General features: G+C 43.7%; 2 protein-coding genes and 1 gene segment (V, D, J or C); all 3 read left to right on the top strand.

Moving 5' to 3' along the window:
• The first annotated feature begins 2,142 nt into the window (after positions 1–2,142).
• LOC130133150 (uncharacterized) lies at positions 2,143–5,551 on the top strand. The gene is made up of 4 exons (XM_056301940.1): positions 2,143–2,239; positions 2,334–2,689; positions 5,035–5,053; positions 5,148–5,551. Exons 1-4 carry the CDS (start codon positions 2,194–2,196, stop codon positions 5,549–5,551), a joined length of 825 nt encoding a protein of 274 aa, XP_056157915.1. The 5' UTR covers positions 2,143–2,193.
• A 6,656-nt stretch (positions 5,552–12,207) lies between these two features.
• On the top strand, positions 12,208–12,751 carry LOC130133149 (T cell receptor alpha variable 18-like). The segment is given in 2 exon segments: positions 12,208–12,304; positions 12,399–12,751. Coding segments are annotated over 2 exon segments (399 nt in total).
• A 1,480-nt stretch (positions 12,752–14,231) lies between these two features.
• LOC130133148 (uncharacterized) lies at positions 14,232–19,461 on the top strand. The gene is made up of 5 exons (XM_056301939.1): positions 14,232–14,253; positions 15,097–15,153; positions 17,158–17,324; positions 18,945–18,963; positions 19,058–19,461. Exons 1-5 carry the CDS (start codon positions 14,232–14,234, stop codon positions 19,459–19,461), a joined length of 669 nt encoding a protein of 222 aa, XP_056157914.1.
• Positions 19,462–26,144: the final 6,683 nt, after the last annotated feature.

Genomic DNA, 26,144 nt, shown 5'->3' with positions numbered 1-26,144 from the left:
ATCATTGTATAAGCAGAATATTTCAATCCAAGTTGTGTGATAAAGAAATTTTACATTCTCCACTTTGTGTCATGTGGTTCTTTATTTTGTATTGTAGTTTAAAATACTTTCACGCATAACTTGACATGGATTATCTCTTGCTAATTCAATCCCCCCTCTGTTATTTCTTAGGAAAATATTACTGATGGCCATTGTCTGTTTAAATAGAGGCACTTGACAAGGAGGACCTTTCTTTCCACAGTTTTTGTCTCTGTCATGGTTGGTGAGACTTATTGACTTTGAATCATGTTCAAAAACCATTTAATAATTATAATGACTAATCTTATTCTATGTCGTCCTGTTTAGATCAACATATTTATCATTTCTTAAAATGTAAGAATCCCCTTATTTTTATTTTTTTTACCAAAGAGAACAAAGAGGTGAAGGGTCCATCATGACATTGATTTTTAAACCTCCACCGCCACAACAGTACGCAGACCAAGACAAGGGGAGGAGTTAGAGAACTGAATGTCAAAGACTTCATGTTGGAACTGAAGAGCTGCTGAGTTATTTTCAGTTGGTGATTCAATACACTTCAGTCATGATGTTACTCCATTTAATCTGGCTGATGATATCTACCTTTCATACTGGTAAATATGAAATGGAAAAACATACATCCTAATATTATCCATAAGGTATTTCCATGAATTATTGTGTTTGTAAAAATCCATGTGTCTGTCTAGGGCTCTCTGAGGATTCAGTTACACCATTTCATGACAGAATTCTGGCTTTGGAAGGAGACAGGGTCACTCTCTCCTGCAACTACTCTGTTTCATCACCGAACCTTTTCTGGTATCGACAGTACTCCAGCTCACCTCCACAGCTTCTCATCACGGACTATTCAGAGAAAGTACCAGGGTTGACTCTTAAGCATGAGAAAGAAAGAAAAGCGTTTCATCTGGAGATGTCCTCTGCTGCAGTGACAGACTCTGCTGTGTACTACTGTGCTGTGAGGCCCACAGTGACAGGAAACCCAGAGTCACTGTACAAAAACCTGACAGTGTCTGACAGAACATTTACACACTTCAGCTGCTTCTGTCATTTGACAGCAGAACAATCAAGGAGAGTTTTCATACCCGCATAATGAAAATAATGTATCAGAGTTTTGTATCTAATGTTTTGCACTTTGTTAAAATATAGCCATATTTATTTTTAAGTTTAATTAAATATAACTTCTTGTTCATTCAGTGGAACTGGATTAATGTTTTATTTCCCTCCTCTATGTGTTTTGTTACTATAACTGTGGATGAGATGTGGTCATGGCTTTGATGCATCTTCAGGACACCATCAGGATAGTATTTGACAATGTTCATGATAAATGTTTCTCATTAACTTGATAGAGACGGTTGGACCTCCACCTTCCTATGACATTAGTTACACCACATGAATGACTGACTTCAAGCCTTTAACTTTAGTTTTCATGTTGGCTGGAGTCTGGTTTCAGGACTCATGTCTTTGTTTACTTGTTGTCATTTAGTCCATTCAGGTTCTTCATAGTGATGAAGAGTCATGTAGAGCTGAGTGGAATCACAGCTGAATCCTCAGAGATACACTGAGATGCTAAAAGCTCTTCAAATTATGAAGTTTCAGACGTCTACCATTGAAATGATGAGAGTAAAACAAATATTTATTTATTTCCAAATACTCCATCAGCTTTGCTATGATTCCATCAGTTTATTAGCACATCACAACGTTACTGTTTAATGAAGCAGGATGAATGCACTTTTCCAAAATAACGATTTCTGCATTTTTATTGTCAATGTTATTCGTAACACAATGCAATTATTCGTTAGGTTTTCTCATTAACAGACAAACTAACAACAAAAAAAGTCCAAATAATAAAAATCTCCAATACTAAATGTGTGAATTATTTGCAGATTCACCAAAATAGAATCACACAAATAATAATAACATAACACTTGTTCATTGTTTTAAAGACAATTCCCCTCAACAGGAATATGATGTAAAATGTGTTGTACTGTCTGAACCTGTCAGCAGCAGTAATAACAGGGGATTGGTCATCAGCCCTGTCACTCTGAACAAGCCCCTCCTTCAAATCTACCACTTAGTGTTGGAGCTAAAACCAGGTTCCACAGTGAGACACAGGAAGTCCTCTCTGGTCACTGGAGCTCATAGTTACTGAACAGAAGAGCTATGAGCTTCCTGCTCATCTCACTGCTGTTGGCTGCTATGTGCTTTGGTAGGACACAACTCTTTGTTTGCTTGTTATTAATCTGAACTTTGTCTTGTTGATTCTTTTCCTCACACTGACACCGTCTGTTGTTGTCCCACAGAATGCAGAGCTCAAAAAGACAACGTGCTCCAACCCAAAGGAGGTGTGACTGTTAGTGAGGGAGAGACAGTAACACTGGACTGTCACTATAACACCAGTGACACAAGTGCATATCTTTTCTGGTACAGACAGGCTGCAGACGACAAGCCCACATTCATTCTGATCCGCTTTACTGTTGGATCAGGGAACACAGCGGACGGGTTCAAGGAGAGATTTGATTCCAGCCTGGATTCCAGCTCAAGATCAGTTCCTCTGAAGATCCAGAGTCTGCAGCTGTCTGACTCTGCTGTGTACTACTGTGCTCTGAGGCCCACAGTGACAGGAAACTGCAGAACCTACTACACAAACCTTTGGAGTGTCTATCAAGAATCCAGAGACAACGCAATGATAAACCAGATCCACCAGAGGGCAGTATTCACATTTTAAAGGCATTGGTTCTTGCTGAAGAAAAACACATTGGACAGTTTGACAAGCCAGCTTCCTACAACTGCTGATTTGTCCAATGTGTCAATCCAACATTCAAAAACATTTTATTCTGCATTGAAATGTTAAATTCTCTTGATAAAGGAAATTATTAATGTCTTCTGTAGATTCATTTAACAGAAGATACAGTCCTGTATCGTATTCTAGTGTTAGAAGAAAACACAACTGTAAATCTCATACTGTCTCACCAAGCAGAACAACTAAGTGACATAAGTTTAAGATATTGTGACTTGTTTTTAAGTCTTTAAATGGGCTGGCACCACTTTATTTATCTGAGCTAACACATCATCATACACCAGTCAGAGCACTCAGGTCAACACACCAGATGCTCTTACATGTCCCGAGATCCAGGCTGGAGAATAGGGGCGACAGAGCCTTTGCAGTGGCTGCTGCCCTTGATCTCTGGAACAATCTACCAGGACACATCAGATCTGCTCAGACCCCAGAGACTTTTAAATCTGTGGTAAAGACCTACCCCTTCTCGCTGGCATTCAATCCAAGTTGAGCTGGACACCGTGATTTTACTGTGCAAATATCATTTTACTCTTATGTTTAATTATTTACATTCTATGTTCTTTATTTTATTGTGTTTTCGTTACATAATTTTATTATATGTGTCACTTGTTTTATATTGTGTTTTAAGCTTGTACAACACTTTGATCAACTGTGGCTGTTTTGAATGTGCTATATAAATAAACTTGAGTTGACTTGACTTGATGTAAAGAGAAAAAGGCCAATTTAAAGGTAATATAATATGAAATTGTAATAGGCTATTCAATCCATTAAAGATTAGATCAACCTTAAACCAGGATATTCTGAGTGTTTTATTCATATATTCTTGCTAAACCGGTCTGGTCAGTGAATTGTAATGAGCGATCAAAGGGAGAGACCAAGACCTAAGCTCGAAGGCCTCATGCAAGGAAGTTCATGAGACACTTTACCGAACGAAGGATGGGTTTTGTTTTCAAGTGACTGGTGAGTCCTACTCTATTAATTATCTATAGAGTTGATTAACATTGTTGTTGACAATGCTCAAATTTGCAGTTGTGAGATTTGTCACCTAATTTTTGCAGCATGCAGTACAGACTTCTCTTCTTGACTGACTCTTTACATCCCATATTTCCCTCCCAGAGCCTCCAATTCCATCGACGGTTGCACCCCACAGTACTGTTTTCTCCGATAGCTCCCCCCACTGGCCTCATGTGTCATTAACCCTCACACTGGAAGTTTTCCCCATATAGACTACTATTAGGCACGGGGCCTCTTATCCACACAACATGTTACGGCTGGACTGGCATGTGGACCACAGTGTGCTAACTCCGCTAGTTAAATCAGCTGTATATATGCAGAAGGCATGTCATAAGTTTGCCCTCTACAATATCCGATCTATTCCCAACAAAGCCCCTCTGGTCAACGACTTCATCACAGAGCACAAACTGGACTGTTTATGTCTGACAGAAACCTGACAGTCACAAATTGATTTCTGCAGCTAAATTAAACAAATCCACCATGTTTGTTTATGCAAACCTTGGTGTTCTTGCAGAGGAGGCGGCCTTGAGCAGATTTATTGTGATAGTGTAAAACTAGCACCACTCTCTCTACTTGATCAATCTTGCTTTGAACTGCTGGCTGTTGAGCTCTGTGAACTTACACCCACCATAGTTTCTGCTCTGTGCAGACCACCTAAGGCATCGAATATTTTTCCAAATACTCCATCAACTTTGCTATGATTCCATCAGCTGATTAGCACATCACAACCACCCTCTTTAATGTAACAGGATGAATGTACTTTTCCAAAAACAATGATTTCCACATTTTTGTTTGTTGTCAATGTTATTCATAAGACAATGCAATTCTTCTTCAGGTTTTCTCCATAAAAGACAAACTAAGAAAAAAAAATCTAAATACTAGTTATGTACAATATTAAATGTGTGATTCATTTGCAAAGTTTAACCAACATGCATTCAACTTTACATCAATCACACAAATAATAACATAACACTTGCTCATTGTTTTAAAGGCAATTCCCCTCAACAGGAATATGATCTAAAATGTGTTGTACTGTCTGAACCATTCAACAAGCCCCTCCTTCAAATCTACCACTTAGTGTTGGAGATAAAACAAGGTTCCACAGTGAGACACAGGAAGTCCTCTCTGGTCACTGGAGCTCATAGTTACTGAACAGAAGAGCTATGAGCTTCCTGCTCATCTCACTGCTGTTGGCTGCTATGTGCTTTGGTAGGACACAACTCTATGTTTGCTTGTTATTAATCTGAACTTTGTCTTATTGATTCTTTTCCTCACACTGACACCGTCTGTTGTTGTCCCACAGAATGCAGAGCTCAAAAAGACAACGTGCTCCAACCCAAAGGAGGTGTGACTGTTGGTGAGGGAGAGACAGTAACACTGGACTGTCACTATAACACCAGTGGATCAAGTCCATATCTTTACTGGTACAGACAGGCTGCAGACGACAAGCCCACATTCATTCTGAGCGGCATTACTGTTGGATCAGGGAACACAGCGGACGGGTTCAAGGACAGATTTGATTCCAGCCTGGATTCCAGCTCAAGATCAGTTCCTCTGAAGATCCAGAGTCTGCAGCTGTCTGACTCTGCTGTGTACTACTGTGCTCTGAGGCCCACAGTGACAGGAAACTGCAAGACGTACTACACAAACCTTTGGAGTGTCTATCAAGAATCCAGAGACAGCGCAATGTTAACCCACATCCACTAGAGGGCAGTATTCACATATTAATCTCATCGCTCCTTGTTGAAGAAAAACACATTGGACAGTTTGACAAGCCAGCTTCCTATAACTGCTGATTTGTCCAATGTGTCAATACAACATTCAAAAACATTTTATTCTGCATTGAAACGTTAAATTCTCTTGATAAAGAAAATTATTAATGTCATATGTAATTTCGTTTAACAGAAGATACAGTCCTGTGTCGTATTCTAGTGTTAGAAGAAAACATAACTGTAAATCTCATACTGTCTCACCAAGCAGAACAACTAAGTGACATAAGTTTAAGATATTGTGACTTGTTTTTAAGTCTTTAAATGGGCTGGCACCACTTTATTTATCTGAGCTAACACATCATCATACACCAGTCAGAGCACTCAGGTCAACACACCAGATGCTCTTACATGTCCCGAGATCCAGGCTGGAGAATAGGGGCGACAGAGCCTTTGCAGTGGCTGCTGCCCTTGATCTCTGGAACAATCTACCAGGACACATCAGATCTGCTCAGACCCCAGACTTTTAAATCTGTGGTAAAGACCTACCCCTTCTCGCTGGCATTCAATCCAAGTTGAGCTGGACACCGTGATTTTACTGTGCAAATATCATTTTACTCTTATGTTTCATTATTTACATTCTATATTCTTTATTTTATTATGTTTTCGTTATGAAATTTTATTCTTATATGTGTCACTTGTTTTATATTGTATTTTAAGCTTGTACAACACTTTGCTTCAACTGTGGTTGTTTTGAATGTGCTATATAAATAAACTTGAGTTGACTTGACTTGATGTAAAGAGAAAAAGGCCAATTTAAAGGTAATATAATATGAAATTGTAATAGGCTATTCAATCCATTAAAGATTAGATTAACCTTAAACCAGGATATTCTGAGTGTTTTATTCATATATTCTTGCTAAACCGGTCTGGTCAGTGAATTGTAATGAGCGATCAAAGGGAGAGACCAAGACCTAAGCTCGAAGGCCTCATGCAGGGAAGTTCATGAGACACTTTACTGAACGAAGGATGGGTTTTGTTTTCAAGGGACTGGTGAGTCCTACTCTATTAATTATCTATAGAGTTGATTAACATTGTTGTTGACAATGCTCAAATTTGCAGTTGTGAGATTTGTCCCCTAATTTTTGCAGCATGCAGTACAGACTTCTCTGCTTGACTGACTCTTTACATCCGATAATTCCCTCCCAGAGCCTCCGATTCCATCGACGGTTGCACCCCACAGTAGTTTTCTCCGATAGCTCCCCCCACTGGCCTCATCTGTCATTAACCCTCTTACTGGGGGTTTTCCCCATATAGACTACTATTAGGCACTGGGTCTCTTATCCACACAACATATTACGGCTGGACTGGCATGTGGACCACAGTGTGCTAACTCCTCTAGTTAAATCAGCTGTATATATGCAGAAGGCATGTCATAAGTTTGCCCTCTACAATATCCGATCTATTCCCAACAAAGCCCCTCTGGTCAACGACTTCATCACAGAGCACAAACTGGACTATTTATGTCTGACAGAAACCTGACAGTCACAAATTGATTTCTACAGCTAAATTAAACAAATCCACCATGTTTGTTTATGCAAACCTTGGTCTCCTTGCAGAGGAGGCGGCCTTGAGCAGATTTATTGTGATAGTTTAAAACTAGTGTAGAGCCGAAGGAACGGAGAAGACCGTAGGTTCACACTTTAGCCGTGTAGGCAACTTTCTTTCATCCACGGTAAATCAGAGACAACAAAACCACAGCTCGACTGAGCGGAGGCGGCAAGAATCCTCAGAAAACTGGCTGGACAACCATAACTTAACCCTGCGGTAACCTGCCAGGGCAACCCTGACTTAACCCTTAGTTCCCGGGGTGAATTCTGTCCCCAATACGTGTCCACCACATGAGCCCCCCCAGAATTCGCCCTAGTAATCGAAGTCAGGCAGGCGCGGGGGCCGACAGGCCGTCCGCGGCGGCTCCGGGTAACCGGGGCCGGAGTGTCTCTGGGAGGCACTGACGTGGGCCTGCGGAGGTCGGCCTGAGGAGCAGAAGAGGCAGCGCGGGCCTCCACGGGGGGAGGAGGCGGAGCCGGGGGACGACCGCGACGAGGAGGTTGGGCTAACTCCAACGGCTGCGTCAAGTCCAGGTGTGCAGGTTTAACTCGGTCTACTGAAACATGCTTGGCCGTGCCCCCAAAATCCACCACCAGGTGCTTAGTTCCCCATTCCAGGACGTGGAAGGGGCCGTCATAAGGGGGCGGTGTGCGTCGTGACGGATGAACACGTACTCCGCTGACTGCAGACCTGGAGGCACCTGGGACACCGGAGCGCCGTGTTGGGCGGTAGGGACGGGTGTGAAAGCTCTGACCCCGTCCAGCAAGGAGGCTCGTTGGTCCACAGCTGACCAGGGACGCGTTGCGTTGGGCATGAAATCGCTTGGGACTCGCAGTGGCGTGCCGTACACCAGCTCCGCAGAGGAGGCTTGTAGGTCTTCCTTCGGGGCGGTCCGCAGGCCCAGCATGACCCATGGGAGCTTGTCGACCCAGTTGCAGTCCTTGAGAGTAGCCCGAAGCGCAGCCTTCATGGACCGGTGGAAGCGCTCACATAGGCCGTTCGCCTGAGGGTGGTAGGCGGTAGTGCGGTGAAGCTTGACGCCCAGAGCCTCACCCACAGCATTCCATAGCTCTGAGGTAAGCTGTGGCCCGCGGTCAGATGAAAGGTCGGAAGGCGTACCGAAACGTGAGACCCACGACCCAATAAAAGCCCGGGCCACATCAGCAGACGTCGTGGATGCCAGGGGAACAGCTTCAGGCCAGCGCGTAGTCCTGTCCACCACAGTGAAGAGGTAGGTGAACCCATGGGAGGGGGGTAGGGGACCAACCAGGTTGACGTGGACATGGTCAAATCGTCTCTCCGGCACTGCGAAGCATTCCAGGGGCGCCTTAATGTGGCGGTGTATCTTAGCCCGCTGACAGTCAACACACGAGTCGGCCCACGCTTTCACGTCTCTCTTAAGTCCCTCCCACACAAACTTAGCAGAGGTCAGGCGCACGGATGGCTTACCGCCTGGATGAGAGAGGCCGTGCACAGCTTCAAATACGGGGTGTCTCCAGCTGTCCGGGACGATGGGCCTGGGCTGTCCTGTGGAGATGTCACACAGGAGGGTGACACCTGTGTCGCTGAAAGGAACGTCCTGCAGGCGGAGCCCCGTGTCGGAGGTCTGGAGACGGAGGATGCTCGGGTCCGTGGCCTGGTCAGCGGCCATCTGTGCATAGTCCAGGCGTAGGTGGACCGCTCCAATCACTGCCCTAGAGAGGTAGTCAGCTACCTGGTTAGACTTACCAGCGATGTGCTGGATGTCAGTAGTGAATTCCGAAATGTAGGAGAGTTGTCGCTGCTGGCGAGCGGACCATGGCTCGGCCGTCTTGGACATGGCAAACGTGAGGGGCTTGTGGTCCACGTACGCAGTAAACTCGCGGCCCTCTAGCAGGAAACGGAAATGCCGGACGGCGAGCCAGAGACCGAGGAGTTCCCTGTCAAAAGTACTATACTTGCGCTCTCGGGGTGTAAGCTGGCGACTGAAAAAGGCCAAAGGCTGCCAAGTCCCCCCCACCCACTGCTCGTGAACCGCACCAACAGCATAGTCCGATGCATCCGTGGTTATGGAAATAGGCACTGTAGGTGAAGGATGCGCTAGCAGGGTAGCCTGGGAGAGCGCAGCTTTAGTCTCGGTGAACGCACGGTCCCGCTCTGCTGTCCAGTCGACCGCCTGGTTGGGGGACATGCCTTTCAGCGCCTCGTACAGTGGCCGGATGATAAAGGCGGCTCGGGGAATGAAGCGGTGGTAGAATGTCACCATCCCGATGAACTCCCTGAGCGCACGAGCTGTTTGGGGGCGCGGAAAGGCCGCCACCGCTTCCACCTTTGAGGGCAGGGGGACCGCCCTGTCCCCAGTGATGCGGTGCCCGAGGAAATCAATGGCCGTCAGCCCGAACCAGCACTTCGCCGGGTTGACGATCAGCCCATGCTGGCTGAGGCGTGTGAAGAGGGTGTGAAGATGGGACAGGTGTTCTTCCTCGGAGGCGCTGGCGATGAGTATGTCGTCCAAATAGACGAAGATGAAAGGAAGGCCACGGAGCACTGAATCCATCAGCCGCTGAAAGGACTGGGCCGCGTTTTTGAGTCCAAATGGCATTCGTAGGAATTCAAATAGGCCGAATGGGGTAGTCACCGCTGTCTTGGGGATGTCCGAGGGGTGCACGGGAACTTGATGATAACCACGGACCAGGTCGACTTTTGAGAAGACGCGTTTGCCAGACAGGTTTGCAGAAAAGTCCTGGATATGCGGGACAGGATAGCGGTCGGGCGTGGTGGCGTCATTTAGTCGGCGGTAGTCCTCGCATGGGCGCCAACCTCCATCAGGCTTAGCGACGATGTGGAGTGGGGACGCCCACGGGCTGTCAGAGTGGCGGATGATCCCCATGCGTTCCAAGTGCTCGAACTCAGACTTGGCAATGGCGCATTTGGCGGGGTCGAGACGCCTGGCTCTGGCGTAGACCGGGGGCCCCTTCGTAGCAATGTGATGATCCACCCCATGCTTAACGGTGGGTGCAGAGAAGGTAGGCTGGGTGAGGTCAGGGAACTCAGCGAGGAGGTGGTTGAATTTGTCTGCCTCTGAGAGAGAGTTGGCAAGCCCTGCATAGGCCGCTTCCACCCGCGTACATGCGAAGGAGGAGAAGGTTAAGGCGTCGACCAGACGGCTGTTCTGAATGTCCACCAGCAAACCGTAAGCGCACAAAAAATCAGCTCCGAGGAGGGGAAGCGTTACATTGGCCATGACGAACTCCCATGTGAAACGTTGTCCACCAAAACACACTTCTACAGACCGCACGCCGTAGGTGTGGATAGGGCTGCCGTCAGCCGTCGCCAACTGGGGGCCCCGCTCCCCGCCCATGATGTCGACGTCAGTAGCAAGGAGCACGCTTCTCTGTGCGCCCGTGTCACAGAGAAATCGCCGACCGGAGATGGTGTCGAGGATGAAGAGTAGCCTGCTCGTATCGCCAACACTCATGGCCACTACTGAGTGTTGGCCCTCTCGTTTCCCGTCGGCCTGTAGTTGCAGGGGGAACGGCACCGTTTAGCTTTCGCACCAAATTGAGCGTGGTACATACAGAGTCCAGAGGGCTTGTAGCGGTCTGACGTCGGGCCACGCCCGCGATGTCGGCGGGGGGCCAGTGAAGGTAGGAGCCAGCACCCCGGCAAGGGAGGAACGTTGTGTAGCGACGAAGAATCGGTCAGCCTCCTTTGCCAGCTCACGGGGATCAGTGATGGTGGAGTTAGCGAGCGCAGTCTGGACGTGGGGCGGCATGTTGCGCAGAAACAGCTCCATAAACAGGAAACATGGCTTTTCTTGACCCAGTAGGTTTAACATCCTGCTCATTAGCTCCGATGGTTTGCCATCTCCCAAGCCCTGAACTGCGAAGAGGCGACGTGCTCTCTCCGTTGCTGACAGTTCAACAGTTTCCAGGAGGAGATGTTTAAGTGTGGCGTATTGACCATCGGCCGGTGGGCTGGTTATGAAACCGCTTATCCTGGAAGCCGTAGCGCCCCCCAGCGCCGCCACTACGTAGTAGCACCTGGTCTCGTCTGCTGTTATGTCTCTGAGCGGCGCGAACTGTGCCTCAGCCTGTGTGAACCATGTAGCCGCGGAAGACTCCCAAAACTCCGGCAGTTTCATTGCAACGGCGTTCGTAGCCATAATGTGTATGGTTTCAGAAAACTTATCCGAAAACCGACGTCGGGGTCACCAGTGTAGAGCCGAAGGAACGGAGAAGACCGTAGGTTCACACTTTAGCCGTGTAGGCAACTTTCTTTAATCCACGGTAAATCAGAGAGACAACCAAACCACAGCTCGACTGAGCGGAGGCGGCAAGAATAACCAGAAAACTGGCTGGACAACCATGACTTAACCCTGCGTTAACCTGCCAGGGCAACCATGACTTAACCCTTAGTTCCTGGGGGGAATTCTAGCCCAAATACGTGTCCACCACACTAGCACCACTCTCTCTACTTGATCAATCTTGCTTTGAACTGCTGGCTGTTAAGCTCTATGAACTTACACCCATCATTGTTGCTGCTCTGTACAGACCACCTAAGGCATCGATTATTTTTCCAAATACTCCATCAACTTTGCTGTGATTCCATCAGCTGATTAGCACGTCACAACCACCCTCTTTAATGTAACAGGATGAATGTACTTTTCCAAAAACAATGGTTTCCACATTTTTGTTTCTTGTCAATGTTATTCATAACACAATGCAATTCTTCACCAAGTTTTCTCCATAAAAGACAAACTAACAAAAAAAAATAAATCTAAATACTAGTTATCTACAATATTAAATGTGTGATTCATTTGCAAAGTTTAACCAGCATGCATTCAACTTTACATGAATCACACAAATAATAACATAACAGTTGGTCATTGTTTCAAGACAATTCCCCTCAACAGGAATATGATGTAAAATGTGTTGTACTGTCTGAACCTGTCAGCAGCAGTAATAACAGGGGATTGGTCATCAGCCCTGTCACTCTGAACAAGCCCCGCCTTCAAATCTACCACTTAGTGTTGGAGCTAAAACAAGGTTCCACAGTGAGACACAGGAAGTCCTCTCTGGTCACTGGAGCTCATAGTTACTGAACAGAAGAGCTATGAGCTTCCTGCTCATCTCACTGCTGTTGGCTGCTATGTGCTTTGGTAGGACACAACTCTTTGTTTGCTTGTTATTAATCTGAACTTTGTCTTGTTGATTCTTTTCCTCACACTGACACCGTCTGTTGTTGTCCCGCAGAATGCAGAGCTCAAAAAGACAACGTGCTCCAACCCAAAGGAGGTGTGACTGTTAGTGAGGGAGAGACAGTAACACTGGACTGTCACTATAACACCAGTGGCTCAAGTACATATCTTTACTGGTACAGACAGGCTGCAGACGACAAGCCCACATTCATTCTGAGCCGCTTTACTGTTGGATCAGGGAACACAGTGGACGGGATCAAGGAGAGATTTGATTCCAGCCTGGATTCCAGCTCAAGATCAGTTCCTCTGAAGATCCAGAGTCTGCAGCTGTCTGACTCTGCTGTGTACTACTGTGCTCTGAGGCCCAGAGTGACAGGAAACTGCAAGACGTACTACAAAAACCTTTAGAGTGTCTATCAAGGATCCAGAGACAACACAATGATAAACCAGATCCACTAGAGGGCAGTATTCACATTTTAAAGACTTTGGTTCCTTGCTGAAGAAAAACACATTGGACAGTTTGACAAGCCAGCTTCCTACAACTGCTGATTTGTCCAATGTGTCAATACAACATTCAAAAACATTTTATTCTGCATTGAAACGTTAAACTGTCTTGATAAAGAAAAGTATTAATGTCTTCTGTAGATTCGTTTAACAAATTCTGCATTGTATTCTAGTCTTAGAAGAAAAATAACTTGATGGAAGTCAGAGCTTGGTGGTTACTTGATGGAAGCGAGACTGCTTGACTAATCCATGGGACAAGTAGCAGTGTGTATGGTGACAGGTGAGGGGTGGTGTTTAGTCCTGCTTATTTAACAGCTATTCTTTCAAGACTCATTATTTTAGCTCCCTGTCTTACTTTTGAACACGCATACAAAACATGGTGTTCCCTGGTCGTCACTATAAACCGTTCACCACTGTGATGAGAGTCATCACTTCTGTTGACTTGACAGTGAGGAGTTCCACCAGGGGGAGTTAGTGCGTGGGAGGATCACGCTAATCCCCCCCCCCCGACCAGGCGCCCCGATCGACCAGAGGAGGCGCTAGTGCAGCGACCAGGACACATACCCACATCCGGCTTCCCACTCGCAGACACGGCCAATTGTGTCTGTAGGGAGCAAGCCGGAGGTAACACGGGGACTCGATCGGGCGATCCCCGTGTTGCTAAGCAACGGAATAGTCCGCTACGCTACCCGGACGCCCTGAGAGTAGTCATTTTAAATGAAGGCTTTATTTGGTTTTAAACCACAATAGTTGGTTTCTACCTTGTCTGTTCTTCACATGGCTTGTGGGCCTGTACGTTCACTGAATGTTGTGCTGGAATGTAACGTGCAATGTGTCTTAGGATGCTTTATTTATTTGTTTGTTTGTTTGTTTATTTCTTAATTTATTTATTCTTTTAATTTGTAATTTGTGATATTGGGCTACACAAACCAAATTGACTTGACTTGACTGTGCAGTTTTATCTTTCGCCTGGTCCTCGTGTGAGTCTGCTTGGATGGCCACACGATGGCGCCAGTGTGCATCTCTTGCCCATGTACTGTTCTGTCTCTTGTCTCTGACATACTGCTGCTTGCTGCTTGTGTGTGAGCTTGTGTATGGTCTGGGTAGATTGTGGAACTGAATTGTCCTTCTGGGAGAAATAAAGTTGTCTGAATGTGAATCTGAAGTACACAGTGCAGACAAACCTTATGGCTCTGCTGAGAGTGAGCATCAGGTATTTTAAGTACACATTGGGTCAGCACATGTTCAACAGGTTGATTTTACACTTGGCCCAGCAAATGCCCCCATTCATAATGTACCCCCCCACCCCCAAAACAAAAGAAAAAAGAAAAAGAAGAGTGGCTGATAACACTGGAGGGTGAACATTTTCAGCATGATGGGGGTGATGGGGGAGGAGAGGGAGCAGAGTAAGTCAGCAGGTCTTCTGTTTCATCTGATAGTGAAAAAACGTGTGATTCAGTGTGGATATGTAACTGCATCCACTTTGGACATCAGCCGGTTGGTTTCTTCAGTCATGACGTCATCAAAGTGACTTCGTCAGCCTCTGAGACAAAGAGACTGACAGTCCCCTAGATGAATGATGACACGTTTCTCCCATGAAACCTTGTGTCCAGATGAACTGATTCAACTTTTCTGGGATTCTACAGCTGGATGATTGAGCAGGCATCACAATATTCATGTGTAGTATTCTAGTTTTGGAAGAAACACAACAATAAATCCCATACTGTCTCACATATAAACCCAACCACAAAAGATAAACTACATGATGACAGGAGAAGAAAGACAACCTGAAGGTAATATAAGATATTTAATGATAATAACTCTATTCTATCAACATTCCTTAAAGATTAGATTATTCTTAAACCATGATTAATTGATTGTTTTATTTGAATATTCTTACTAAACCTATCTGGACAGTGACTTGTAATAAGCTGTCAGAGTTGATCCAGTCATTGTTTCCTCTTCAGCAGGAAGTGGAGTTTGACAGACAGGGAAACAGATCAGATCTCTGAAACCAGCACATCTTTAACAAGGTGATTGTTGCTGTGCCACAGTTTCTGTTTGACGTCTGACATCAGCCATGCAGTTCCTCCTACCACTTGTTTTATTCACTGGCTTTACTGGTAAGAAACACTTTGGCAGCTCAGTATTTGTTAAACTATGAATCCCTTTTTAACAGAAATAATAATGAGATAGATTCAATATATGACATGATTATTGACTTTTTAATCATTTCTTCCCATCTGCAGGTTCCAGTTATCAGCAAACCATCCAGTCCCTCCAAGACAGAGTACATGGTCTAGAAGGTGCCAAAGTTACTCTCTCCTGTAAATACTCCTCAGCAAACTACTTATTTTGGTATCGCCAGGACGCAGGAGAACCACCACAGTTTCTAATATCCTCCACTAAATCAGGTTCAATAATAAACAGAGCAGATACAAACTCCAGACTGTCTGTTAAAGTGAATGAGACTCAAATGGAAGTGGAGATGTCCTCTGCTGCAGTGACAGACTCTGCTGTGTACTACTGTGCTGTGAGGCCCACAGTGACAGGAAACCCAGAGTCACTGTACACAAACCTGACAGTGTCTGACAGAACATTTACACACTTCAGCTGCTTCTGTCATTTAACAGCTGATCAATCAAGTAGAGTTTTAATATCAGCTCACTAGAAACAAGGTGAGATATTTAGTATCTCTAATCATAGCATGACCATGGAGGATCCTTGTTTCTGGTTGATGGAAGGTTTGCGTCAAAACCTTTTAACGCACACATAGTTCAGCTCAAGGTTAAATATTGTTATAAATTCACACGCAGGACAAGAAGTTGCTGCACAACATGTTGAATTAGTATTGAGTCCAATTAACATTCAACATTTTAGCTTAATGGCTAACTTTTTGTTCATAATATTTTACTGCTCACTTCAAAACATTAGTTACAAAAAATTAAATGTTTTTCTTCTAATATCTTGCCAAGTGATCATTCTATAAGCAGAATAATTCAACCGAAGTTGTGTGATAAAGAATTTTTACATTCTCCACTTTGTGTCATGTGGTTCTTTATTTTGTATTGTAGTTTAAAATACTTTCATGCATAACTTGACATGGATTATCTCTTGCTAATTCAGTCACGCCCCCAGAGAATGTTCATAGGGGTGGCCAAATGGGGCCACTGAAAATCTTGGGGTGGCACACCAAAACCAAAAGCCATGACTGAATTTCAGGAATTCTATTATGCTGTTGTAGTATACTGTATAGGCTAATTGAAAACTGCCAACATGAGAGTTAAGGAATCGCCCACTGAAATACTTTGGTTTCTTATTTTTTTACAGTTAATGTTACTACATAGCTGATGTGCAAAGACTAACACTGGTACAGTTAACATTTTGAGTTCCACAACAGTTCTGATTTAATGTGTTATGTATCTGTATATATTGTAAAGTGTTAGATGATTCATTGTTAGATTGTGTATGTGTGATGCAGTGACGGACGATCAGAAGCGACTGGCTGCCTGGCTATGCATTTGTTACTTTCTTTGACATGAATTATTATGAAAAATATACATTATTGATTTAAATGAACGGCACCTAATGTAAAATATCAAATAGAAGGATATTATGGTTAATCAGAAGCATATTCTGCATATGCGACTCGTGGCTGGGGGAGGGGGGCAGCAGGGGGGCCAGGGATAGTATCAGGGGGCCGTGGCCACCCCTTGGGGGCGCCACTGTGCTAATTCTGTCCCCCTTTGTTATATCTTAGGAAAATATTACTGATGGCCATTGTCTGTTTAAATAGAGATAAGGAGGACCTTTCTTTCCACAGTTTTTGTCTCTGTCATGGTTGGTGAGACTTATTGACTTTGGGTCATGTTCAGAAACCATTTAATAATTATAATGACTAATCTTATTCTATGTCGTCCTGTTTAGATCAACAAATTTATCATTTCTTATAATGTAAGAATTCCCTTATATATATATATATATATATTAGCAAAGAGAACAAAGAGGTGAAGAGTCCATCATGACATTAATTTCTAAACCTCCACCACTATAACACTACAAAGACCAAGACAAGGGGAGGAGTTAGAGAACTGAATGTCAAAGACTTCATGTTGCAACTGAAGAGCTGCTGAGTTATTTTCACTTGGTGATTCAATACACTTCAGTCATGATGTTACTCCATTTAATCTGGCTGATGATATCTACCTTTCATACTGGTAAATATGAAGTGGAAGAACATACATCTTAATATTATCCATAAGGTATTTCCATCAACTATTGTGTTTGTAAAAATCCATGTGTCTGTCTAGGGCTCTCTGAGGATTCAGTTACACCATTTCATGATAGAATTCTGGCTTTGGAAGGAGACAGGGTCACTCTCTCCTGCAACTACTCTGTCTCTATACGGAGCCTCTACTGGTATCGACAGTACTCCAGCTCATCTCCACAGCTTCTCATCACGGACTATTCAGAGAAAGTACCAGGGTTGACTCTTAAGCATGAGAGAGAAAGAAAAGCGTTTCATCTGGAGATGTCCTCTGCTGCAGTGACAGACTCTGCTGTGTACTACTGTGCTGTGAGGCCCACAGTGACAGGAAACCCAGAGTCACTGTACACAAACCTGACAGTGTCTGACAGAACATTTACACACTTCAGCTGCTTCTGTCATTTAAAAGCAGAACAATCAAGTAGAGTTTTCCTACCCACATAATGAAAATAATGTATCAGAGTTCATAACTGGACTAATGTTTTGCACTTTGTTAAAATGTAGCCGTCTTGATTTTTAAGTTTAATTAAATATAATTTAATGTTATGGAACTGGATTAGTGTTTTCTTTCCCTCCTCTATGTATTTTTTTACTATAACTGTGGATGAGATGTGGTCATGGCTTTGATGCATGTTCAGGACACCATCAGGATACTATTTGACAATGTTCATGATCAATGTTTCTCATTAACTTGATAGAGACGGTTGGACCTCCACCTTCCTATGACATTAGTTACACCACATGAATGACTGACTTCAAGCCTTTAACTTTAGTTTTCATGGTGGCTGGAGTCTGGTTTCAGGACTCATGTCTTTGTTTACTTGTTGTCATTTAGTCCATTCAGGTTCTTCATAGTGATGAAGAGTCATGTAGAGCTGAGTGGAATCACAGCTGAATCCTCAGAGATACACTGAGATGCTAAAACTTCTTCAAATTATGAAAACAGATCAACAGTCTGAGGATGATTTTAGGTTTCAGACATCTACAATTAAAATGATGAGGGAAAAACAAACCTTTACTTCTTTCCAAATACTCCATCAGCTTTGCTGTGATTCCATCAGTTTATTAGCACATCACACCCCACACTCTTTAATGACACAGGATGAATGTACTTTTCCAAAACAAAGATTTCTGAATTTTTATTATCTATGTTATTCATAACACAACGCAATTATTCTTCAGGTGTTCTTCATAAAAGGCAAAAGAAAAAAAACAAAAACAAAAAACAAAACAAAACACAAACAAAAACAAAATCCAAATAATAAATAGCTCAAATTTTAAATATTTGAATATTAAATGTCTTTCATTTTCAAAGATGAACCAAAATGGATTCAACTTTATAAGAATCACATAAATAAGAACAACATAATACGTATTGATTGTTTTAAAGACAAGTCCCCTCAACAGGAATATGATGTAACTTATAACTTTTAACTTATTTTAAACTTATTTTTAGCTGGGTCTTCATGTGTGTATATCTTATACTGTGTTTGCTGCGTTTGTCTGTGTCTGTCTTGCACTGTTTGGTGAAGCCACAGCCCTCATTTCATTTTTAACATGTGCCTGCACATTGTTTTTAATGACAATAAAATTGAATTGAATTGAATTGAATGTAAAACGTGTTTTACTGTCTGAACCTGTCAGCAGCAGTAATAACAGGGGATTGGTCATCAGCCCTGTCACTCTGAACAAGCCCCGCCTTCAAATCTACCACTTAGTGTTGGAGCTAAAACCAGGTTCCACAGTGAGACACAGGAAGTCCTCTCTGGTCACTGGAGCTCATAGTTACTGAACAGAAGAGCTATGAGCTTCCTGCTCATCTCACTGCTGTTGGCTGCTATGTGCTTTGGTAGGACACAACTCTTTGTTTGCTTGTTATTAATCTGAACTTTGTCTTGTTGATTCTTTTCCTCACACTGACACCGTCTGTTGTTGTCCCACAGAATGCAGAGCTCAAAAAGACAACGTGCTCCAACCCAAAGGAGATGTGACTGTTAGTGAGGGAGAGACAGTAACACTGGACTGTCACTATAACACCAGTGGCTCAAATACATATCTTTACTGGTACAGACAGGCTGCAGACGACAAGCCCACATTCATTCTGAGCCGCTTTTCTGTTGGATCAGGGAACACAGCGGACGGGTTCAAGGAGAGATTTGATTCCAGCCTGGATTCCAGCTCAAGATCAGTTCCTCTGAAGATCCAGAGTCTGCAGCTGTCTGACTCTGCTGTGTACTACTGTGCTCTGAGGCCCACAGTGACAGGAAACTGCAAGACGTACTACAAAAACCTTTGGAGTGTATATCAAGAATCCAGAGACAAAACAATGTTAAACCACATCCACTAGAGGGCAGTATTCACATTTTAATCTCACCGGCTACTTCTTGAAGAAAAACACATTGGACAGTTTGACAGGTCACCTTCCTACAACTGCTGATTCGTCCAATGTGTCAATCCAACATTCAAAAACATTTTAATCTGCGTTGAAACATTAAACTGTCTTGATGAAGAAAATTATTAATGTCTTATGTAGTTTTATTTAACAAATATTACAGTCCTGTATTGATTCTAGTGTTAGGAGAAAAATAACTTTAAATCCCATACTGTCTCACATATAAACCAAAAGAAATAAAATACAAATAAAATAAAAGAATAAACCAAAAAACTAAATGACGTAAAGACAAAACGGCTCATTTAAAGGTAATATAAAATATGAAATTATAATATTAATGCTATTCAATTCATTAAAGATTAGATTAACCTTAAACCAGGATATTTTGATTGTTTTATTTGTATATTCTTGCTAAACCGATCTGGCCAGTGAATTGTAATGAGCGATCAAAGGGAGAGATCAGGACCTAAACTCGAAGGCCTCACACAGGAAGGCAAGGCCTTCACGAGATACTTTACCGAACGAAGGATGGGTTTTGTTTTCAAGTGACTGGTGAGTCCTACCCTATTAATTATCTATAGAGTTGATTAAGATTGTTGTTGACAGTGCTTGAATTTGCGGCTGTGAGATTTATCACCTAATTTTTGCAGCACGCCCTACACACTTCTCTATGTGACTGACTGTTTAAATCCCTCATTTCCCTCCCATAGCTTCTGTTTCCACCGATGGTTTCACCCCACAGGACTGTTTTGTCCGATAGCTCCCCCCACTGGCCTCATCAGTCATTAACCCTCTTACCAGGAGTTTTCCCCATACAGACTACTATTAGGCACTGGGCCTCTTATCCACATGACATATTACGACTTGACCTGGATGTGGACCACAGTGTGCTAACTCCACTAGTTAAATCAGGTGTTTATACGTGCACAACCTGTCAGAAGTTTGCCCTTTACAATATCCCATCTATTCCCAACAAAGCCCCTCAGGTCAATAACGCCATCACAGAGCACAAACTGGACTATGTATGTCTGACGGAAACCTGCCAGTCACAGAATGACTTTCTAGAGCTAAATTCAGCAACTTTGTTTACATATGCAAACCTCGGTCTTCAGGCAGAGGAGGCGGCCTTGTGCAGATTCATTGTGATAGTATAAAACCAACACCACTCTCTCTACTTGATCACTCTTCCTTTGAACTGCTGGCTGTTAAGCTCTATGGACCTTCACCCACCATTGTTGCTGCTCTGTACAGACCACCTAAGGCTGGAATATTTTTATCACTAAACACTCAACAGTTTTAACCACCCTTAGTACAACGTCTCCCTATTTAATCCTAATGGAGGGTTTATAAATGTTCATTTTGATAACACTGCGTGGTGATGCTAAGGGACCACTCGAAGACACACGTCTGTTAGCATACACTTCTTTACTTGAACAACCCACGTCACACTCCTCCTCCCCTCTTACAGTCACTTACATCCTATCTTGTCCTCTAGCTCCCCCTACTGTCCTCCAACTGCATCAACTTAAGACGTCACATATTCCCTTTGCAAAAGATAACATTTATATCATCACCAACTATACAATCACTGCGGTGCTTACGCTGAACTGCATTAGCTATAAACACTCTTACAATAACAACAGAATACCACCTTGACCATAAAACAAATAACAGTTTCGAAATAACAGTCTCATGCAGGCAATACTAGGTCATTAAAAAATAACAGATTTGAAATAACAGTTTCACACAGACAGTACTAGGTCTATAAGAAATAACAGTATCAAAATAACAGTTTCATACCAACAATAGGCTATTCTTGTTTTAGTTTACCGTCCCCACATAGCACAGCCCTGTGCCCAAGCAGGCGGCCTCCTGACCCTGACCTCTCGCTGAGGGGGCTGAGCATGTAGTGGGTCAGGCTGGACTCAGCTACAGTCTATGTCAGGCCCCTGACCCTGAAGGGGTAGGGCAGACACGAGATAGGATGCATTCCAGGTGCGCCCATGAGACAGCCTGTAAGTGTACTGGCCTCTTTGCTCATGCACCTGAAGAGGGGAAGAGTACTTTGACTGTCTCTTGCGTAGTTTACCTGGTCTCCTAACTCTGACCCAAGACCCAGGAGGAAAGTGCACCGCTTTTGCTCCTCTCTTCATGTCTGCATACTCCTTCATCTTCCTCTGCTTCTCTTTCACTGTTTGTGCTGTGTTTTGTGCTTGTAGGGATGTGACAGGCTGTGGTTTGTGGAGGCCTGTCACATGGACTTTGGTGTGCGTCTGAAGTCCGTGCAACAGCTCTGCAGGGGAGCATTGAGTGGTGGCATGCCTGGTTGCTCTGCAGAAAGTCTCTGGTTGATGCTGTCCACTCCTTTCCTTCTATTTTCGCAGTCAGTAGACTATACTTCAGACATCGATTAAATCTCTCAATTTCCCCATTGGCCTGGGGGTAGTAGAGTGAGGAGTGTTTGCGTGCAATTCCCCTGTCCTTGTGAAAGGATTCCAATTCCTGTGAAATCAGTTGACTCCCATTGTATGAGATGAACTCTTTTGGGTTTCCTACCCTGCTGAACACTGTAGACAGGAAGTGGATCACTGGATTAATGGCGTATGACACAGTGGCATGTAGAGTTCCACTCAGAGGAATAGGATTGCCTCCGTAACTCACAAGTTTCAGTGTCGGGTGTACTCAGTGGGGTGTTTGGGAAAAGTTGCATTAACATTGTACTTGGAAGGATTGAAACGGCAGAGCCCGTGTCCAGCAAAAGTTCCACATTTTGTGTTGTCTGCCCCTCAACAGCCATCTGTACTGTGCACATTATTTTATTCCCAGTGCGAGCTACAGTGTCTACATTTAATATAGTCACTTTAGACACAGTGCTCTCTACTTGTTCCACATCATCTGTAATTCCACTTACTCTCTTTGCCCCCCTACACACCTTTGCAAAATGCCCCTGTTTCCTGCAGTTATTACAGCGGGCCGTCCTGGCAGGGCAAGATGGGTAGGAAGCTTTATGGTGGCGTGCTCCACATCTGAAGCATGTTAGCCCTTGTCTCGTGGCATTGTCTCTCGTGGACACTGGCGGTCCCCTGGTTGTGTCCACCGGCTGCACACCCACAGCTCCCGCGGGCGGCGCTGCAGCCGCAGTTCCCCGGTCCATGATTTTAGCGTTCGATGTGACGGATTCAATTAGTCCAGCAATAGTCACAGCCTTTTCCAGAGTTAGGGGCACCTCCAGCATCAAACGCTCTCTTATCTGATTGGAGTTAGTCTTTTCCACCAACTGGTCCCGTAGCACGTCATCCTCAAACGTTTTAGAGTCGCACGTAGCAGCAAGTTCTCTCAGCGCGGACACGTACCGTGCCACTGATTCTCCGTGATGCTGACTCCGTTGTCTAAACTTATATCTTTCAGCCACCACCTTAACAGCAGTGTAGCACTGTAGATGTTGACAGTTGACTAGGACCAGTTCTAGGTACGTAGGAGCAGTTTATAACTAGCATCAAATGATTGCAGACCACAGACCAGGGAATAAAGTTTGAACTACCGGCTTGTTTTTATATAAAGAATTGTAAACATAGACAGAGAAACATACACAATTACACAATAACACAGTGAGAATGGATAAATTCCTTGAAACCTCTTGTTTTATGATTTAACCCTTATTAAACCACTATTTTGAGTTTCAGATATATATATATTTTTTTAAATTTATTTCTGATTTTTCCCTTTTTTCTCCCAATTTAGTGGCCAATTGATCCCTATTTTAATTCAAACACCCACCCTCGTATTGCATGCGCTCGCCAACTGCGTCTCTCCGGCCGGCAGTCTCGAAGGAAAGCGCCTCCCCACTTTCGTGACAAGGCGAATCCAAGCCGAACCACTGTTTTTCCGACACACACAGAGACGCATTCACATGACGAACACAAGCCGACTCCGCCCCCCTCCCGAAGACAGCGTTGCCAATGATTGCTGCTTCATCGAGTCCGGCCATAGTCGGATCTGACGAGACCGGGGCGCGAACCCCAGTCCCCAGTGGGCAACTGCATCGACACCAAGCCGATGCTTAGACCGCTACGCCACCGCGGACTAACTAGTTTCAGATATTTTACATAGATATTTTAGTTCTAATTTAGGATCCTTTAATTCTAATTTGACGTTATCTATTTTTTGAGTTGACAAATTATGTTAATTTGTTTTATGTTCTATTTTTTCCATTGGGCCTTTAAATTTCAGTTCTAATTTCCATTAACCTAAGTTACTTAACCAGTAAATCAGAATGCCAAAAGTAACACACAACTGCATTACCCCATGAACAGTATGAATGAGTAATAAACTCAGCCGATACTGCGATTAACAATACAATATCAGATCAAAAATCAAAATCAATAATCAATGTAGGCTATAATCGGTCCTTTTTGGAAAATCCGTTGTTGCTCCAATGAGCCCAACTACGTTTTGCAGTAACAAACTGGAAGTTTCTGTCCTACCACAATCCAGGTCCTCGAATCTGTAGGCTGCTGTCCTGAGAATGAGCTGTGTGAAGCCGCAGACAGACCACGTGGATCCAGCAGGGCTCCTATAGGTGGCTCGCCATCTTGTTTCCAGCTTGGGGTAAGAAACAGCAAGCGCGATCTTCCCAATCCAAGAAAAACCTGGCCTGCATTATAACAGGCGCATCACACACGCAAAGACGTTAGTTTACATATCTCTCAATAAAAGAATCAAAAGAAAACAACAAAAGTACCGACTGACATGGTCAATCTACCCACCGCTAAAACGTGACGCAGTTTAATTTCTGTGCTAATACGCCATGCTGCTGCTGCTGCGGCCTAGCTGGAAGGAGCTAGCTTAGCAACTCGGTTTGCACAAGAGAGAAACACATTCTGAGTTCGGTTCACAAAAGAAAAACACATTCTGAATTCGGTTCACAAAAGAAAAACACATTCTGAATTCGGTTCACAAAAGAAAAACACATTCTGAGTTCGGTTCACAAAAGAAAAACACATTCTGAATTCGGTTCACAAAAGAAAAACGTGGCTCCTCAACAATCTTTACACAAATTATGATCCACAACATAACGGAGCTACTTATAGCTTTAACTAGCCTATGCACACAGACATTGTAAACGGACAAGTTCGGCTAGTTAGCATCGGCTAGTTAGCATCGGCTAGTTAGCAGTTGACTCACCAAGTCCTGGACGACACTCGGACACAACACAAACCCAGGGCCCGGAGGAGGACCAGACCAACAGAAAGAACCAACTGTAGCTCGCTGCCATTTCAAAGCAGAATCTTCTATCTCTCGTTCCAGCGGCTTCTCTCAAGCGTCTGCCTGGCGTTCTGAAACCGGGCTGCTTCTGGGACGTCCTCCCTCTCGAGCAAGGCAGCTGATTGGCTAATCGGCACTGCACGCGCTGCGTTCATGAAATAGCAATCTGAACCAACAATATGAATATGAATTTATCGGTACCATGAATTACTTATCTGCGGTTTACTATTTATTTGCAAAATTAATAATTATGATTATTTATTATTGTAAACTACTAATAAGACACGTTAGCCCCCTAGCTAACGGGTCTGACCCTTTAGCCGAGAGGTTAGTAACGTCGCCTTGTGGTGCAGTACACCACAAGGCGACATCATTATTTATTTTGTCTTACTGACATTGAGAGAGAGGTCGTTATCATGGCACCATATGGTTAAATCTTCCACTTCCCTCCTATAGGCCGTCTCATCACCGTCACTTATTACTCCAATCACTGTGGTGTCATCTGTGAATTCAATGATGCTGTTGTTGTCATATTTGGCTACACAGTCGTGTGTAAATAGACTGTACATTAGGGGGCCTAGACATCAGCCCTGAGGTGTGCCAGTCTGAAGAACTAATGTGGATGATTATGTTTTACCTATTCTCACAGTCTTGGACGGGCCTCTCAGAAAATCAAATGAGCAATTAGAGATAGAGTTGCCCAGACCAAGACCTCTGAGTTTCAACACCAGTTTGGATGGTACAATGATATTGAAAGCATAGCTGTAATCAATAACTTTGTCTAAAACTTTATGGAGATGGTTTCACATAAACCCTTCATGTAACAATTGTTACATTACATGAACATTTGACTGGTTGACTACAAATCTTTAAGATTAGTTCTGAAGTTGGTTGGAGTTTGGTTTGATAACTCATGTCTTAGTTTGTTTCTGTCCAGATAATCCAGACATTTGCAAAAAGCAGCATTTTTCTTCTAAAAAAATCACAAAAACTTTATGCACAGTGTTGACTGTACTTTTTTTAAATGTCTATGTTATTCACAACATATTGCACTTGGTTCACGTCCCCTCAAGTAGACAACCAAACAACCCAATTGATGACTTAAAAAGATAGGTAGACAAATGTTTGATGCAACTGTAGAAGTTGAATAATAAGACGTGTTCATTGTTTTAAAGGCAATTCCCCTCAACAGGAATATGATCTAAAATGTGTTTATTGTCTGAACCTGTCAGCAAGCCCCTCCTTCAAATCTACCACTTAGTGTTGGAGCTAAAACAAGGTTCCACAGTGAGACACAGGAAGTCCTCTCTGGTCACTGGAGCTCATAGTTACTGAACAGAAGAGCTATGAGCTTCCTGCTCATCTCACTGCTG

Source organism: Lampris incognitus, unplaced genomic scaffold (assembly GCF_029633865.1).
Source record: "Lampris incognitus isolate fLamInc1 unplaced genomic scaffold, fLamInc1.hap2 scaffold_240, whole genome shotgun sequence".
In the NCBI taxonomy this organism is placed as follows: Eukaryota; Metazoa; Chordata; class Actinopteri; order Lampriformes; family Lampridae; genus Lampris; species Lampris incognitus.
This window is presented reverse-complemented; position numbering and strand designations above follow the sequence as displayed.

Excerpts from the sequence above, each read along its gene's own strand:
- LOC130133150 (XM_056301940.1), top strand. The coding sequence starts at position 2,194 with ATGAGCTTCCTGCTCATCTCACTGCTGTTGGCTGCTATGTGCTTTG. Across the intron at positions 2,240-2,333 it reads GTTGGCTGCTATGTGCTTTG|AATGCAGAGCTCAAAAAGAC; the intron begins GTAGGACACAAC and ends GTTGTCCCACAG.
- LOC130133148 (XM_056301939.1), top strand. The coding sequence starts at position 14,232 with ATGGGGGAGGAGAGGGAGCAGA. Across the intron at positions 14,254-15,096 it reads GGGGGAGGAGAGGGAGCAGA|GTTCCAGTTATCAGCAAACC; the intron begins GTAAGTCAGCAG and ends TCCCATCTGCAG. Across the intron at positions 15,154-17,157 it reads CAGAGTACATGGTCTAGAAG|GGCTCTCTGAGGATTCAGTT; the intron begins GTGCCAAAGTTA and ends GTGTCTGTCTAG.